Below are 14516 nucleotides of genomic sequence, written 5' to 3' on the forward strand. Positions count from 1 at the left end.
TGGGTAAACTGGGGTCCAAAGCGCCCTCCAACTGTAGAGTGAGAAATTACTACATGGCTTTCAGCAGCCTCTCTCTGCCAATAACAATCTTTACAACAATATTTCAATCCTAATGGAATTGAGAAAATGCTGTGATTAATAATTACATAACTTAATCCAATTACGTTACTTTGATTAAAGTCATATTCAAAGCATTATACTACAATTAGGACATGGTACTGTGATATTAGTTGTGTTACAGTGGAGTTCTTTGGACATGTAAACCCCATATTCCAAGTAAGCCTGTCTATCAAGGTTTTGACAGATTGTAACACTTCATACCAAGGCAATCATCACCTTGAGTTGTCATTTGTTACAGCTACTATATCTATTTACATCCAGCCTGCCAAGTCTTAGCACTAGACCAATTATGAGAAAGCTACATTTAAGCAATAAAAATGCCAAGGGAACAATATAACAATATAACTGCAGTTTAATACAGGAGAGAGGGAAGGAAGTACATGACAATGAATTCAATCAATAACCACATATACCATATACAAGATTGGATGAAACTATGAATATTAACGGACCATTCCTCTGCTATTCAGGAAAAAAGCTTAATTCTATTATTCTCATAATCAAATTAAGTGCATTAATCAGATGACTTCATGCATGTTAACGTAATCAGTGCTTCAGCCAATTCTCATGCACCTTATTACATGCTGTTATCTGTGCTCATTTTTTAAACTAAACGCAAAAACGTAACAATCACTCTCCCTTTCCCAAAAGTGGTCACCTCGGGAGGAAAACATTTTCCCTACAATTTATATACACAGAAGAGAAATGGATGGTGCATAAACAGCACTGACGATGCACTTGCTAATTCCCCTCACACTCTTTCATCTTTCCCTCTCCTTCAGTTGTTCCATCTTTCCCTCAGGCACAAGTCACCACTCCATTAGTTCAGTCACGCCAGAGAGAGGAAGAAGGTTAGATGGTGGGTGAGAGAAAGGGAAGAGAAACTTTCCTCAAGTGTAGACTCATTCATTAAGAGTTTGGTTCATCATGCATTTCCCTTTCAGATACATTGTTTCCACAGATTCAGCTGGAATACTCAGTGATAACTTATAAGTAAACATGACAAGAATTGACAAACTAGTGTGAAGACTCTAGATGTCCTCTGCAGCACAACATGAGAGTGACTCCCATGAGTGAACCATCGATTAATGCAAATTATAGGTCCCTGAAGCACTGTGAGATGCGTTGAGCTCCGCAGAGGGATAGCATACACCGGCCTCACAATTACAATGCCATGAGAAGAGATGAAATTAACGACTGATGATTGAGGGGAAAGAGGAGGTGCAGACTGACTACATGGAATGGATGCTCTATGTTAGGCATGGAAAAGATTGTGAAGTTAATTACCAGTTTTGAAGGGCAACAAATATGAATTCCAGTTAGAATATTACTTTAAAAAAATTGGGTAGTATCATTACAGTTCTTTTTTGACATTAAGGCTGTGGGCCAATAGTAGCGTAGAGAAGCAGGCTTATGACCAGATGGTTGCCAGTTCAAATCCCAGACCAGCTGGAAAAATCTGGGTGGGTGAAACTGAATCAAAAACACTCACTACTCCCTCGATAACAACTTGTGAGGTGCCTTTGAGCCAGGCATTTAATCCCAAATTGCTCCAGTGGAGCTGCTGAGGCCAGCATAAGGAGACTGTGGTTGTACTGCACAGTTCCAAGGAATGAATGGGCCTCATTCACAAAACATGCGTACGATCAGATTTGATCTTAAAGTGTACTTACGAACGTTTCCACGAACATTTCGGCATTCATAATTTTTTTTCTTACCTGAATTTGTTCTTTGGTACAATCAAAATCTACGTGTGTTTGGAAACATGCGTGGGGGCATTACGCATGAAGTGGTTTCTACTTAGAATGCCTTATTCTTTAAGCAAAATCTATTAAAGCAGTTCCAGACCTCATATTAACAACAAAATGTGTTTCCATTTGTAAGCCTGGTGAAAATAACCATATTAACAAGGCTAGGCCGATATGAACAAATTCATAGGCAATTCTATTCAATTGTAAACATAAGTGATTAAAGTGATTAATTATTATCGTATATATATATAATCATACATATATTATATTATTTATTGATCTATAAAGTTCTATCTTATCTTACCACAGGAGAAACAGACTGCGCATCAAAGCACCGTCTCCAAACACATTTCCCTATTTAAATCGCAAACAATAACACACCATAAACATTCAATTAATTTGTGACGCCAACCTAAACCTCCTATATGTGGTTTCCCCTGTCCAGGAGGGAGCCGCGACTTGGTGCTGTAGAACAGTAGGGTGGTCGTGCGTCTCCAGCAGGTGCTGCTGGAGACGCACGGCGCATATTGGACTGAATGGAAGTTAAATTAACCAGAGTCTCAAGACTAACTAGTTTTTCTCTAGGTGATAGAGGTTCTGCCTTGACCACATTGCTAAAGCCACAACTGATAAACCTTCAGACCCCTCAGCAGCGATCATATAATTATCATATGTGCACTCACTCCGCCACAGAGCGAGCGCAGCATACTGAGCTGGAAGGCTGTTGGATGTGCTTGGACACCGCAGGAAGAAAGCTCCTGTCAATAGCAATTAAACCAGTGTCCAACTCCGCTGATGACTGGACACCTGACAGCACAGTCTCCATATTATTCCCCCAGTCCTTTTGACAGCGCCCTGCCCTCCGCCTGGAGCTAATAAACTGCATCTATTTGGAATTAGACTAGCCCTGACCTAACTTAAGTCAAACCGTTTCTTTTTCATTTAATTCTAGGTGTGTGTTTCTGATGTTGCAGCATTGACAGCATCAGTAATATCTTGCCATGTTTTTTTTTTCTCAGTTGCTGTCACTCCACCGCTTACACTTTTAAAAAGTTCACTCCCGACAACAACACTTCTATTTCAGAGTTTGAATTTTTCTTCTTGGGTCTGTTTGCCATTCTCCACCACTCCAGTAATGCTTTCCATTTGCGCACGACCCTTCAGACAGCAGGCCTTTTATGGAGTTGCCAGGGCGTCTACCTATGCTAATCAGCATCAACAGGCACGCGCATCCAATTAAGGAACAAGTGGCATTCATCATCAGATACACCTGGAATACGCAAAAATCGAGACTCTGCACATGCTTCATGAATCCCACGTTGGTTTTGCATAGGCATGTTTCTTAAGAACAAAAGTAAGAACTATTTAAGAAAAGTTTTGTGAATGAGGCCCAATGTGTGTAACTTAGTGGGCGCTGCTGAAAAAAAAAGCATGTGTTTTGTTGATCTTCCCGGGATAAATTAAGTGTGATATATTAAAACCCACACTCCTGAGTGAATGCTGTAACTCATTTCTTCTAGCTAAACCCAAATCAATGCTTAATCATTTCCACAAGGAAACGCACATGAAACTTGAGAGTAACATGAGGAAAAATCAAAATATGTAGGATACTTTTTGATGAGATGATAAAAACAATCAATCTGGCCTGATGAAAGACAAATTTAATAAAAAAAAAGACAAATTTAATTAAAAAAAAGAGCATTTTTACATTTGGTACAAAGTGGTAACAGAAAATTCCTTCAAATAGTTTTCATTGCATCATCTCAAATTACCAGAGTGGTTAAACTCAACCAATTCCACAGAGTTGCAGGTGTGTATGTGTATGTCTGCATGCATGCATTTGTGCGTATGCATGTGTGTGCGTGTCTGGCAAAACTTCATATGTCTTTGGTTTGTATGTGTGAGCAGAAGAGAGGGTAGGAAGTTCAGAAGTAGTGATGAGAGATACCATATTGGTGGAGGGAGAAGAGAAACTGCCTACCTCCCGGAGCTGAACCCTGACTTTATTGATGGCCTTCAACCAACGGACTCTGGATGGTGAGAAGGGCAATGGCGGTCCTTCATCATGGAACCTGGGGTAAATTGGGTTAAAGGGATAAAGGGATACAGAGACAAAGGAAAACTGTCAATTCGCATACATTTCTGTTATAGCACACATACAAAACTTGGCTGCCCTCTTGAACAAAAAACTGTACCTTTGGAGTTTAGTTGACCTTCTCTCTACTGGAGTGTCATTTTTAATGGAGCCATTTAATCCCCGTCCTACTTCAGTGGAGAGCCTACGTATCTCCTCCTCCCCGACCATGGAGTGTCCATTGGCAGGATGATGTCCATTTGTGCGTGACTGCCCGTTGGTGGAGGGGTGAAACCCAGTGCTGTGGTAGGAGTGGAAGGACTCTTCCAATTCTGACCCTCCAGTGCTCTCCTGGCCAGTCTCACTAAGCTGGGAGCTGGTCTGGCTCAGGTTTCCAGATGACCCAAAGCGACTACTTTCCACTGGACTAGATTGGTGAGAGAGAAGTGAGGGAAATACTTAATGTTAGAAAACTTGGAATGTTACAGAAATCAGACCTTGGTCAAATAGTATTTCCAAATATTTTCTGTGTTTTGTTTTAGCCCACTAGACAGTGCCAGATGAGTGGGGATTGCAACACAGAACAACCCATTGACAGCCAAGAATTTTGAAAAATCACAAGGAAATTTTTAAAGTTAATTTCATGTACTGATATACATACCTACTGTTTTATATACTTTATATACTGCTGTGACTAACAACATAATTAGCATTAGCTATATTAACTAGCATTAACATAATAGTTTTTTTATTGCATTGATCCCCAACCATCTACAATTTGAGGTTAAAACCAATGGCAAAAATTATTTGCAAACACTATTTGGCAAAGGTCTATTTGGATATCAATAACATCCCTAAGGGACCTTACAGAACTCCTCACTTGGTATACACAGACCACATTATGCTGTAAAAAGATACCCAACCTTACAGGGAAGCTGTTGCATGTTGGGAAATAATGTAAGTAACATTAAACACATAATGTTCTGGTTCAAATGTGACAAATTGTTTCTTAGCATGTGTATTGTACATATTTATGTATTACCATTTTCAAGGTTAGAGTTGCATTTTCAAATAGAAATGGCACACCATCAATTATGCACCTATTAACAATTGTATATAAATACTGTGTCACTATGTGGGTGTAACATCTTGAGAAAAGTCGAAGGATTGTAATGTCAACAATAAAATATACAGAGGTGATCTGTGTGTGCGGGAATTGACTTTTTTTAATTAAGGACTAAAGTTGTATTTTCCTCATCGATTTCATTTTTTGTGCAAAATGCATTATTGGATGGTAAGTAAATCTGCAAGGTTTGAGTTCTTTTTTTACTTGGTTCAAATGATAAGGGTTGTAAATGTACGAAAATGTGTGGAGATGAATTGTAAAATACTGAATGCCATTTGGAATGTGACATGTAAACAACACAAATAAAACAGAAATCCACAAAGTTTACATGTTATACATAGGATCTTGAACAGTTCTGTCTATATTTGCACTGACAGCACCTGCAATAATTTGCTGAGGATACTAGTTGCCATTTATTTATTAGTTAAGTTTAAGCCAACATTTTTTGTCTCTCGCTGTCAATGGAGTACCTAAAGAAATGATCTCTTGAGTTTTTCAGCTCCACAAATTATAATAAATTATAATAATTAGATAAATTGACAGGTTGTCCAAGATTATATAAATTACATATGTAAATTATGTTATGGAATTCTGTTTTGGAATGCTTTTAAGTATGTCACATTATCTAAATGCAACACAAAACACCACAGTTCTATACACACAATCAAGTAAAAGATCAAATGACACTAGTAGGATGGATTGCAGAGCTGGACAGGGGATACTCTTCTCCAAAATGTCAATGCATCATAAATGGAGTTGGGGGATTGCCATTTATTATGCTTTTACTAGCCTTTTTGCACTCAATAGATCCTTCTTGGACTGGTTGTCCAGCTGCACTCCAGAGGTAGGACCTGCAGAGGGGTATGTTTCTACAAGGCTTTCCTTCTCCTTTTGGGACAGGGATGCTGAAGGATCTACTTCAGGAGTGGAGATGCAAATCTGGGGGTTTGCTACATCATCCGTGGAACCTACCAATTCCTTTTTTTGGACATCAGATGTTGCACCCTTTTTTACAGTTTGTGTTTGACCACTTGTTGGCTTGTCGTTGGTTTTGGGCTGAGATGTTATGACTGTGGCAGCTTGTGACTTGGGCGGATCTGCCTGCCAAGGGAAACCTATCTTTGCCCCAAATAATGAAGGGGTAGGTGGCTCTTGCTTTTCTGCAACAGGCTTTTCATCTTGAAATAGGCCAGCAGATAGTGATTTGAATCCTGAAAACAGACCACTACCTCCTTCTGTTTGAGGCATTGAAGAAGCATCTGAGGGCATTGTTGGTGGGGATGAAAACAGAGATCCAAGAGATTTCCCTGCATCACTCTGTGCTGACATGAAGCCAAACAGGGACTTAGCTTGAGGTGGCTCTGCAGTCTTGAGCAACTGATCAACTGCGGGAGCTTTCTGAGTATCTGCTTTTTGGGTATCTGGTGGGACTGATTTGTCAGCATCGTTACTTTCAGCTTCTCCTGTAATGATCATGGGCTTCTCATGTATCACCTCCCCCTCAAGAGCTGCCTTTTCTTTTTCAGTGTTATCTACTTGATGGCTCGGGTCGCTTGTAGTGCTTATGGTAGCACTTGTGACATTAGAAGTTGCTGGAGAAGCCCCCTCAGTAGTTGCCACTACACCACTTTGTGTTTGGCTGCCGGATGTTTGACTATTACCTTTATCTGGTAGACTTGAGTCGACCATTTTATTTTCACTGTTCTCAGTACCGCTTGAAGCTACTTTGAGTGGCACACTTTCATTCTTAATGTGTGGCTGTGTGCCAGGTGTTGGCCTGGGTTGAACTGGCTTTGATTCAGATGGCTTAGGTGCTTGTCCCATACCCCCAAATAAAGATCCACCTATACCCCCCAGTATTGATGGCCCAGTCTGTGGTCCTGCAGTCTGAGCAGTGGCTCCTCCAAACATTCCACCCAGTAAAGAACCACCAGTCTGAGCTGCTGCATTTGAGGCAGCAGATCCTCCAAACATCCCACCAAGTAATGATCCACCAGTCTGGGGACCTACAGTGGACCCTCCTCCAAACATACCACCCAATATTGACCCTCCAGTGGGGGGGGTAGTGGTTTGAGGAGCAGCCTGGGGAGCAGACCCTCCGAATAAACCTCCTAGTAATGATCCCGCTGTCTGAGGAGCTGCTGTTTGGGTGTTGGATCCTCCAAAAATACCCCCTAATATCGACCCTCCAGTCTGAGGGGTATCAGCTTGTAGTGTTGTTCCTCCCAGACCAAAAAGTGAGTTTTTCTGCTGTTGTTGAGGACCTTGAGCAGGAGCAGGTTTGAAAAGTGAGGACATGAAGCCTGAAACTGCATCTGCCGATGAGTCTACAATAGATTTCTCTGGCTCTGGAGGCTTCTGTTGTCCTTGTACAACAGGAGTTGTTGACTGAGTGGCTGGTGTTGCCTCTTCAGTTTTAGGTGGAATTTGATTTTGACTAGACTGATCATTCACTAGAAGCTCTGGTTTTGCAAGTTGCTCTGATGGTGCTGAAATTTCAGCTTCTTTAGACTGACTATTATTAGCTAAACCAGGTGGCTTGTCAGTATCTTGGCCTTGAACTTCTACAGCTGCCTTGTCATCAGTTTTGGGAGAGCTTGCCTCCAGAGGTTGAACTGTACTGTCATGCTGCTTAAGTGTTTCTGCCTGCTCTTTGCTTTTGGGAGCAGTATCAACTGAAAAAGTGTCAGGAAGAGCTGTAGTTGATGTTTTGCTGTCATCAGTGGTTTTTGGTGTTGCTGTTGCTGGTGGATCTGGCCCTCCAAACATCGAAAGCAAGCCCTTACCAGGTGTCTCTGTTGGGGCAGAAGCTCCACCTAAAATGCCACCCAACAGAGATGCACCAGTCTGTGCTGGCTGAGAAGCAGACACCCCAAAAATACCTCCCAATATTGAGCCACTGGTCTGGGGTGCTGCAGTTTGGGCGGCAGCCCCTCCAAGCATTCCACTCAACAAGGATCCACTAGTCTGAGGTGCTGTAGTTGAGGCTGTAGATCCTCCAAACACCCCACCCAAAATAGATCCTCCAGTCTGTGAACCAGTAGTCTGGGGAGCAGACCCACCAAATAATCCTCCTAGTAATGATCCCCCTGTTTGAATGATTGGTGTCTGGGGAGTAGAGCCTCCAAACATACCTCCCAATATAGAACCTCCAGTCTGAGTAGAGGCCTGAGGGGTAGAACCTCCAAACATGGAGAGCAAACCTTTGGCTAGTGGTTCCTTGGGGGCTGATGATCCAGGTACAGACCCTACAAGTGGAGGACCAGTCTGACTAGCACTAGGCTCGGTAGCGGGTCCAGAAAACATTGAAAGCAAACCTTTTCCTGGACCATCTAAAACAGATCCAGCTTGTGAGGATGGAGCCTGTGAAGCTGATCCATTGATCATAGACAGCAGGCCTGAAGCTGGTGGTTCTTTACGGGGGAAAGGATCCTGATGTGCACCTTCTGAGCTTGTTTCCTTTTGTACAGTGGCACATTCTGAGATTTGTTCCGTAGTTGCACTGTCAACTGTTTTAACTGTGGTGCCCTCTTCAGAAGAAGTTGTAGTGGTCACAGTAGCATCAGTGGATGGGCTAGCATGTGGTCCACTAAACTGAGGACTAGTTTTACTCAGCATTGACAGTTCACTTGATATTTTGCTGGTAGTTGATGCCATTGGGACACAGCTACTGGGAATAGATGATACTTGGGAGGGGCCTTGTTGTAAAGTAGAAGAACTGAGCATTGGATTTAGAAGAGTAGCAGTACCAGATTTAGAGTCAGGGGTTGCACTTTGTTGTTGTGGTGGTGACATAGGACCACTAAAAATTGAGTGTATACTCTTAGCAGCTTCTTTGGGTGCTACAGCTCCTGGTATAGTAGACATATTTGCATTTCCACCTGCTGCTGGGGTTTGTGGAGTGCTTGGGCCACCAAACATAGAGAACAAACCTTTTCCTGGGCTTTCACTGGAGGTAGACAAACCACCCAGTATCCCCCCAAGAACAGAGCTGGCTGGCAGACCTTGTGGTTGAGGCTGTGCTTGTGGTTGAGATTGTGGTTGAGGTTGTGGTGGACTGGGACCACTAAACATTGACAGCAATCCTTTTGCTGGGCTTTCAGTTGAACTAGATGACCCAGGCAGAATTCCCCCTAGAATAGATCCCATTTGGGCTTGAGACTGATGGGTGCTAGGACCACCAAACATAGAAAGAAATCCTGTACTTGGGGGCTCTTTTGAGGGAACAGTTCCCTGTAGAGGCACCTGAGCAGTAGGCTTGGTTTGAGGAGGCTCGTTTGGACTTGGGCTTCCAAACATTGATAATAAACTTTTACCAAGTGATTCCTGTGGAGGAGCTTGGGGAGCAGTGCTTGTAGGAGGTGCCTGAGGAGAGGGCCCAGTCTGAGGTGAGGGCTGCGGAGGACTTGGGCCTCCAAACATTGATAATATACTTTTACCAAGTGATTCTTGTTGAGGAGGTTGTGAAGCTGCACTTGTAGGAGGTGCTTGAGGTGAGGGCCCAGTCTGAGGTGCAGCCTGTGGAGGACTTGGCCCACTAAACATTGATAATAAACTTTTACCAAGGGATTCTTCTTGTGGAGCTTGTGGCGCTGTGGTTGATGCAGATGCTTGAGGTGAGGGCCCAGGTTGGGCAACTGTTGTTGATCCTGACATCATTTCTCCAATAGAAAAACCAAACAGCCCACCAGATGGTTTAGGTCCTGCTTCCTGTTTAGTCTGTCCTGTTGCTGGCATAGTTCGTGATTGGCCTGGAGCAGGGCCTGTGGCAGAATTGGGAGGAAACACTTGTGACACACTTTTGCTTGGTGGTTGGCTCTGAGCAGACTGAGAGGCACCACTTTGGTCCATTGTTTGCTGTCTCTGTATACCCTTAGGTCTAGATGCAGATGCCTGTGAACTCTCTGTAACACTAGGCTTTGATTGATGTTGCTGTGGTGGAGAGGGCTCAGCACTAAATAGGCTGCCTATTGATCCAAAGAGATTTGATACTCCTGTAGCCTCTTTGTTTGGAGTCACACTGCCTGGTAAGGAAGCTGTGCTGCCAGTTCTGCTCTGCTGATTCAAAGGTGTCTGAGGAGATTTCTGGGGCTCTGGCTTGGGTTCCTCTATTCCTACTGCAGATTTGAAAAAGCTCATGAAGCCTGCCTGTGGTTGTTCAGCTGGTTTCTGCACTGGTATTTCCACTGGCTTGTTGGCTGCAGGCTGTGCAGGTGATCCAGATTTAATTAGAGACTCTCTTGATGCCAAAGGCCCTGTGACAGTGGGCTGTGTTGGCGGGGTTGCCTGTTGTGACATGGTGGTCTGACGTGCAAGTCTAGGTTTCTGTGAAGTTGTATGTGATTGTGCTGAAGACTGACTCATATGAGCAGTTGTTGGTAGTGTGGGCAAAATTCTCGACTGAGTTGTGGCTGGCCTCTGCATTTGTTGTGCGCCACTTTCTGGCTGAGTTACAACAGCAGGGGATTCTTCTTTGATGATCTTTGACTTAAGGCTCTGGAAACCTGATGAGAGAATGCTCCTCGCATGTTGGTCAGGGGCCTCAATCCCGGGTGATCTCCGTTGATCATGAGAGGTTATGCCAGTTTTATTTGAGTCTGATTGTGATGTCTTGCCCACAAAAGACGATATGAGAGATGAGATTTTCTTGACTTGACGATTAGGTTGCTCTTCTCCAGGAGCCACTCTCTTCCTCCATTCTTCCTCTGATATGTCATCTACATGCTTCACTGTAACCCCAGTGGATGAACGTCGGCGTTGACTAGGCCGGTAACAGTTGTAAAGTAGCTGCTGATTGGAATTTGCAGTAGGGGTAGAGTTGAGGGAAACGGCAACCTTTTGAGCAAGAAGTGTCTTAATTTCCTGGTTGTTCCAATAAGGGCCAATGTGGTCTTTATTACGGCACGAAAGGTCAATAACCTCTGTGTATGGGTCTTGATAGACATAACTTGGCTGTCTTGGATCCATCCTGACTTTGTTTAATCTGTAGGATGTGAAATCTACCGCATGTTCTCCCTGTGACAGGAATGAATTTTCAAACATTTGGGAGAAACGCTCAAGATTCAAATTCATAATCTGGTTTCCTTTTCTATAGGCAGCAGATAAATCGAGGGGGGCATTGAGAAGTTGAGAATCACTATGATCTTGTCCAGGTAGCCAAAGAAGCTCATCCTCATTGTATAGTGGGACTTTAAAGCCACAGACTGTAACCATCTCATTGTGCAGCCAAGCATTAGGGAAACTACCCAATTGCTGCACATTTCCCCAAGTCTCTCCTTCAGGGGCACAAGCATATACATATTCACCTGCGGCGTCTGTAAGCAAGGCGTAAATGTATTCATGATCCGTGTAAACAAAGTAGCCACAATCACCATCTTCTGCCGGCCACCACATTCCTTGCTCCAATAGTGCAAGCCACTGCTGGTACCATTCAGTATCTTCAAGATACATGGAATCTTCCATCTCACTATTGGCACTTGGAGGGTAATTTGAATCTACTGGTCTATGAAAATTAAACTGGCTTTGATGGATCATGCCATCAGTGTGAAAATCCTGAATATTATCCATTCCATATTGCCAATTGGCTGAATAAGATAAGCTTGGTGCAGTCTCCTCATAATAGCCTTCATGATATGAAACACCATTCAAGCTGTAACAGCTACCATCATTAAATGAGTGCCATTTCCCAAACTTAGCATTACTTTGTTGAGTAGATAAGTTCAATGCACTCTCCTCTTTGTGTGAATATTGTAAGTTTCCCAAATCTTCATAGCTGTTCCATAATTTCTTTTTGGGATTTGGATCATTGTTAAAATTCCTGTGTCCCTCAAACTGATATGGTCCAATTTGCTCTTCGTGACAAACAACACCTTGCCATGGTCTTGAGGAGTTATACTGCTGGGTATTTGAGGAGTTGCAGTGGAGAGAGGAGCCCTGTAATGATGCACCTTCATATTGCTGTGTGTACCCTTGATCCTCTCCCTGGTGTTGATAATTCTGTAACTCATTCTGAAACTGCTGCCATAGAACAGATTCTTGAATCCATTGGTTTTCATCATAAGTAGGACTTAGTCCGTAAGAGGACAACTGACCTTGATAAAGATTTGGCCTGGTTAGTCCACACAAAGAGGGATTGCTTCTGCCAATATATGGCTGCATAGGCATAACTGCAGAATTTGAATGGCCATGTGAAAGGGAATTAATATTATCTGTGCTATAAGCAATTGGGTGGACTGACTGCTGTGAACTATGATAGTATGATAACTGAGATAAATTGCCTGTGCTATTTGAAGAGTATGCTGCTTGACTCTGAAGAGACCTTGCAAAAGTAGCTGATGTTCTCAAATCTAAACTCTCAGTATCAATTGAGACAGGCGCACTACGGAAACCATGTCTGCTCTGTCCTGGAGTGAGAGAATCTGGAACAACTCTTTGCCTGCTGTCACTTTCAAAACCTGAGGTAGCATTTTCTGTGATGGTATTTGGCCTAGTTTTTAATATGCCTGAAAGCAACCCTGTGGAATTAGGTGAAGGTGTATTCTGCTCTGTAATCTGCGTTTTCAGATTTTCTGAGCAACCAGTGTAGGATTCCTCGGTTTCATTTCTGGTGAAGAGTCCAGATAAAAACCCTTGCTGGGGAGGCCGAGAAGTCTTCTTCTCTCTCTCCACATTCTGTTCTTGTGAGGATAGCTGAATTACATTGGTGTGTAACTGAGTTTGCAGTGGTGTCTGCCTTGTTAGTGTGTTATTGTTGGCTCTCTGATGCAGTGATTGTCCTGTTGATGCCTGGCAGCTAGTCTCAACATTCTCAGATGATTTTGTTAACTTGTTAAACAAGCCTGAGAATACTCCAGATTGATTTGCAGTCTCCTGCTGTGTCTGAGCAGTCTGACTATTTGGTGGTTTGATCTGTTGTTGTCTCTCTTGGATCATTTCTGGCTGCTGCTGTTGGGGCATATTCTCTGAGGAAGATTTAAATAGTCCAGAAAGGAGACCACTTGGTTGAGTTGTGTTTTGTGTTGAACTATTTTGCAGTTGATTTTTGCTTGGAATTGGGATATTTCTTGCCCTTGGTTGCTCCTGGCTGGATCTATTTGGGGTAATGCCATGTTGCTGAGCTGATGGGTACTGCTTGGTGTTTACATTGTCTGCTGAAGCAAACTTAAAGAGCCCAGATAGGGGACCACCTTTCTGAGATGGCGTTTGCTGGAGCGGAACTGTTTGTTGTCGAATAAAGCCTGGTTTACTAGTCTGTTGCTGGTCAACTTGTTGACTTGGTGATCTGGTCCTGAAATGGGGCCCTCGGTTTGGACCTTGAGTATTCTGTTGGTTAAAAATCTGTTGATTATGTTGAGCACTGCTCTGTTGCTGTTGGGGCTGGGGAATTGTTTGGCTGCTTGAAACATTTTCAGACGATGTAAATTTCAGTAAGCCAGAGAACAGCCCCCCTTGTTGAGGTTGTGTTTGCTGAGAAGAATTTGAAGACTGTTGCTGACCTGGGCAATTGCTATGGGGGTTCCTCTGCAGTTGAGCTTGAGGAGGCTGTACATTTGGTGGTATATTTTCTGTTGATGAAAATTTCAATAGCCCTGAGAGAAGGCCCCCTGTCTGAGGAGCTGGGGCATTTTGTTGTGGGGGAGGATGATGAGGGAATGGCGGGGGATTACTGCCCCTGGGTGGTTGATTGCTAAGAGGAGCCTGCTGTGGCAAATTGCCAGATAGGTCACTTGCAGAGCCAAATTTAAGAAGCCCAGATAGCAGCCCTCCTTGCTGGGTCTGATTAGAGCCTGTACGAGACATGTCCTCAGTTGAGCTCCCTTTTAAAAGACCTGTCAAAAAACTCTGTGATTCAGGCTGATGAGGGGCCTGCTGCTGTATCCCATAAGGTGTTGCTGCTGTCGTCTGATTTGATGTATGTTGTGGATGTGAGCTAGATGGCACTTGGCCCCTCTGACTTTGCTGTTGACTACTGACAAAATTCTGGTTTGAACCAGAGGGAGCTGTAGTAGGATTAAATATACTGGAGAACCACCCTGTCTCTGTGTTTTCCTGGGGCTGTGTTGAAGGGACAGCAGCAGGATTCTGTGGCAGGGGGGTGGAAATGCCTGTTGTTGAGGTTGCAGCTTGATATGATTGCCCAGGGTTCTGTGTGTTTCTGGAAGCACTAACATCTTCACTGGATGCAAACTTTAAGAAGCTAGAAAGCATTCCTCCCTCTGCTTTGGGCGGCTGCTGATTAGAGACATTTTCAGAAGTCAGGAAAGGGAGTTTGAGCTTACTACTCAATGATGGCTCCTCCACTGGTTTCTCTAGTCGTAAGTCTTCTGTGGACCTAAACACAGGATAAACTGCAACAGGTGGAGGTCCCTGAGGTGGAACAGGGGCAACAGGTGTTATCAGTGAGCTTAATGACTTCTTAAAAGGGCTAAAGAAGCCTGAGTTCTCT

The 14516-nt window shown here is 43.4% G+C and overlaps 1 protein-coding gene across 1 annotated transcript in view; it reads right to left on the bottom strand.

Annotated features, from left to right (window-relative positions):
• unc13bb (unc-13 homolog Bb (C. elegans)) overlaps positions 1-14516 on the bottom strand; it is an 85689-nt gene that overhangs the window by 40436 nt on the left and 30737 nt on the right. The window contains exons 9-10 of the mRNA XM_078285953.1: positions 4067-4372; positions 3853-3943 (exon numbers count right to left, since the gene is read on the bottom strand). Coding sequence (XP_078142079.1) covers positions 3853-3943; positions 4067-4372 — 397 coding nt within the window. The remainder of the gene's footprint in view (positions 1-3852; positions 3944-4066; positions 4373-14516) is intronic.

The sequence above is a fragment of the Centroberyx gerrardi genome, chromosome 2 (genome assembly GCF_048128805.1).
Source record: "Centroberyx gerrardi isolate f3 chromosome 2, fCenGer3.hap1.cur.20231027, whole genome shotgun sequence".
NCBI classification, from domain to species: domain Eukaryota; kingdom Metazoa; phylum Chordata; class Actinopteri; order Beryciformes; family Berycidae; genus Centroberyx; species Centroberyx gerrardi.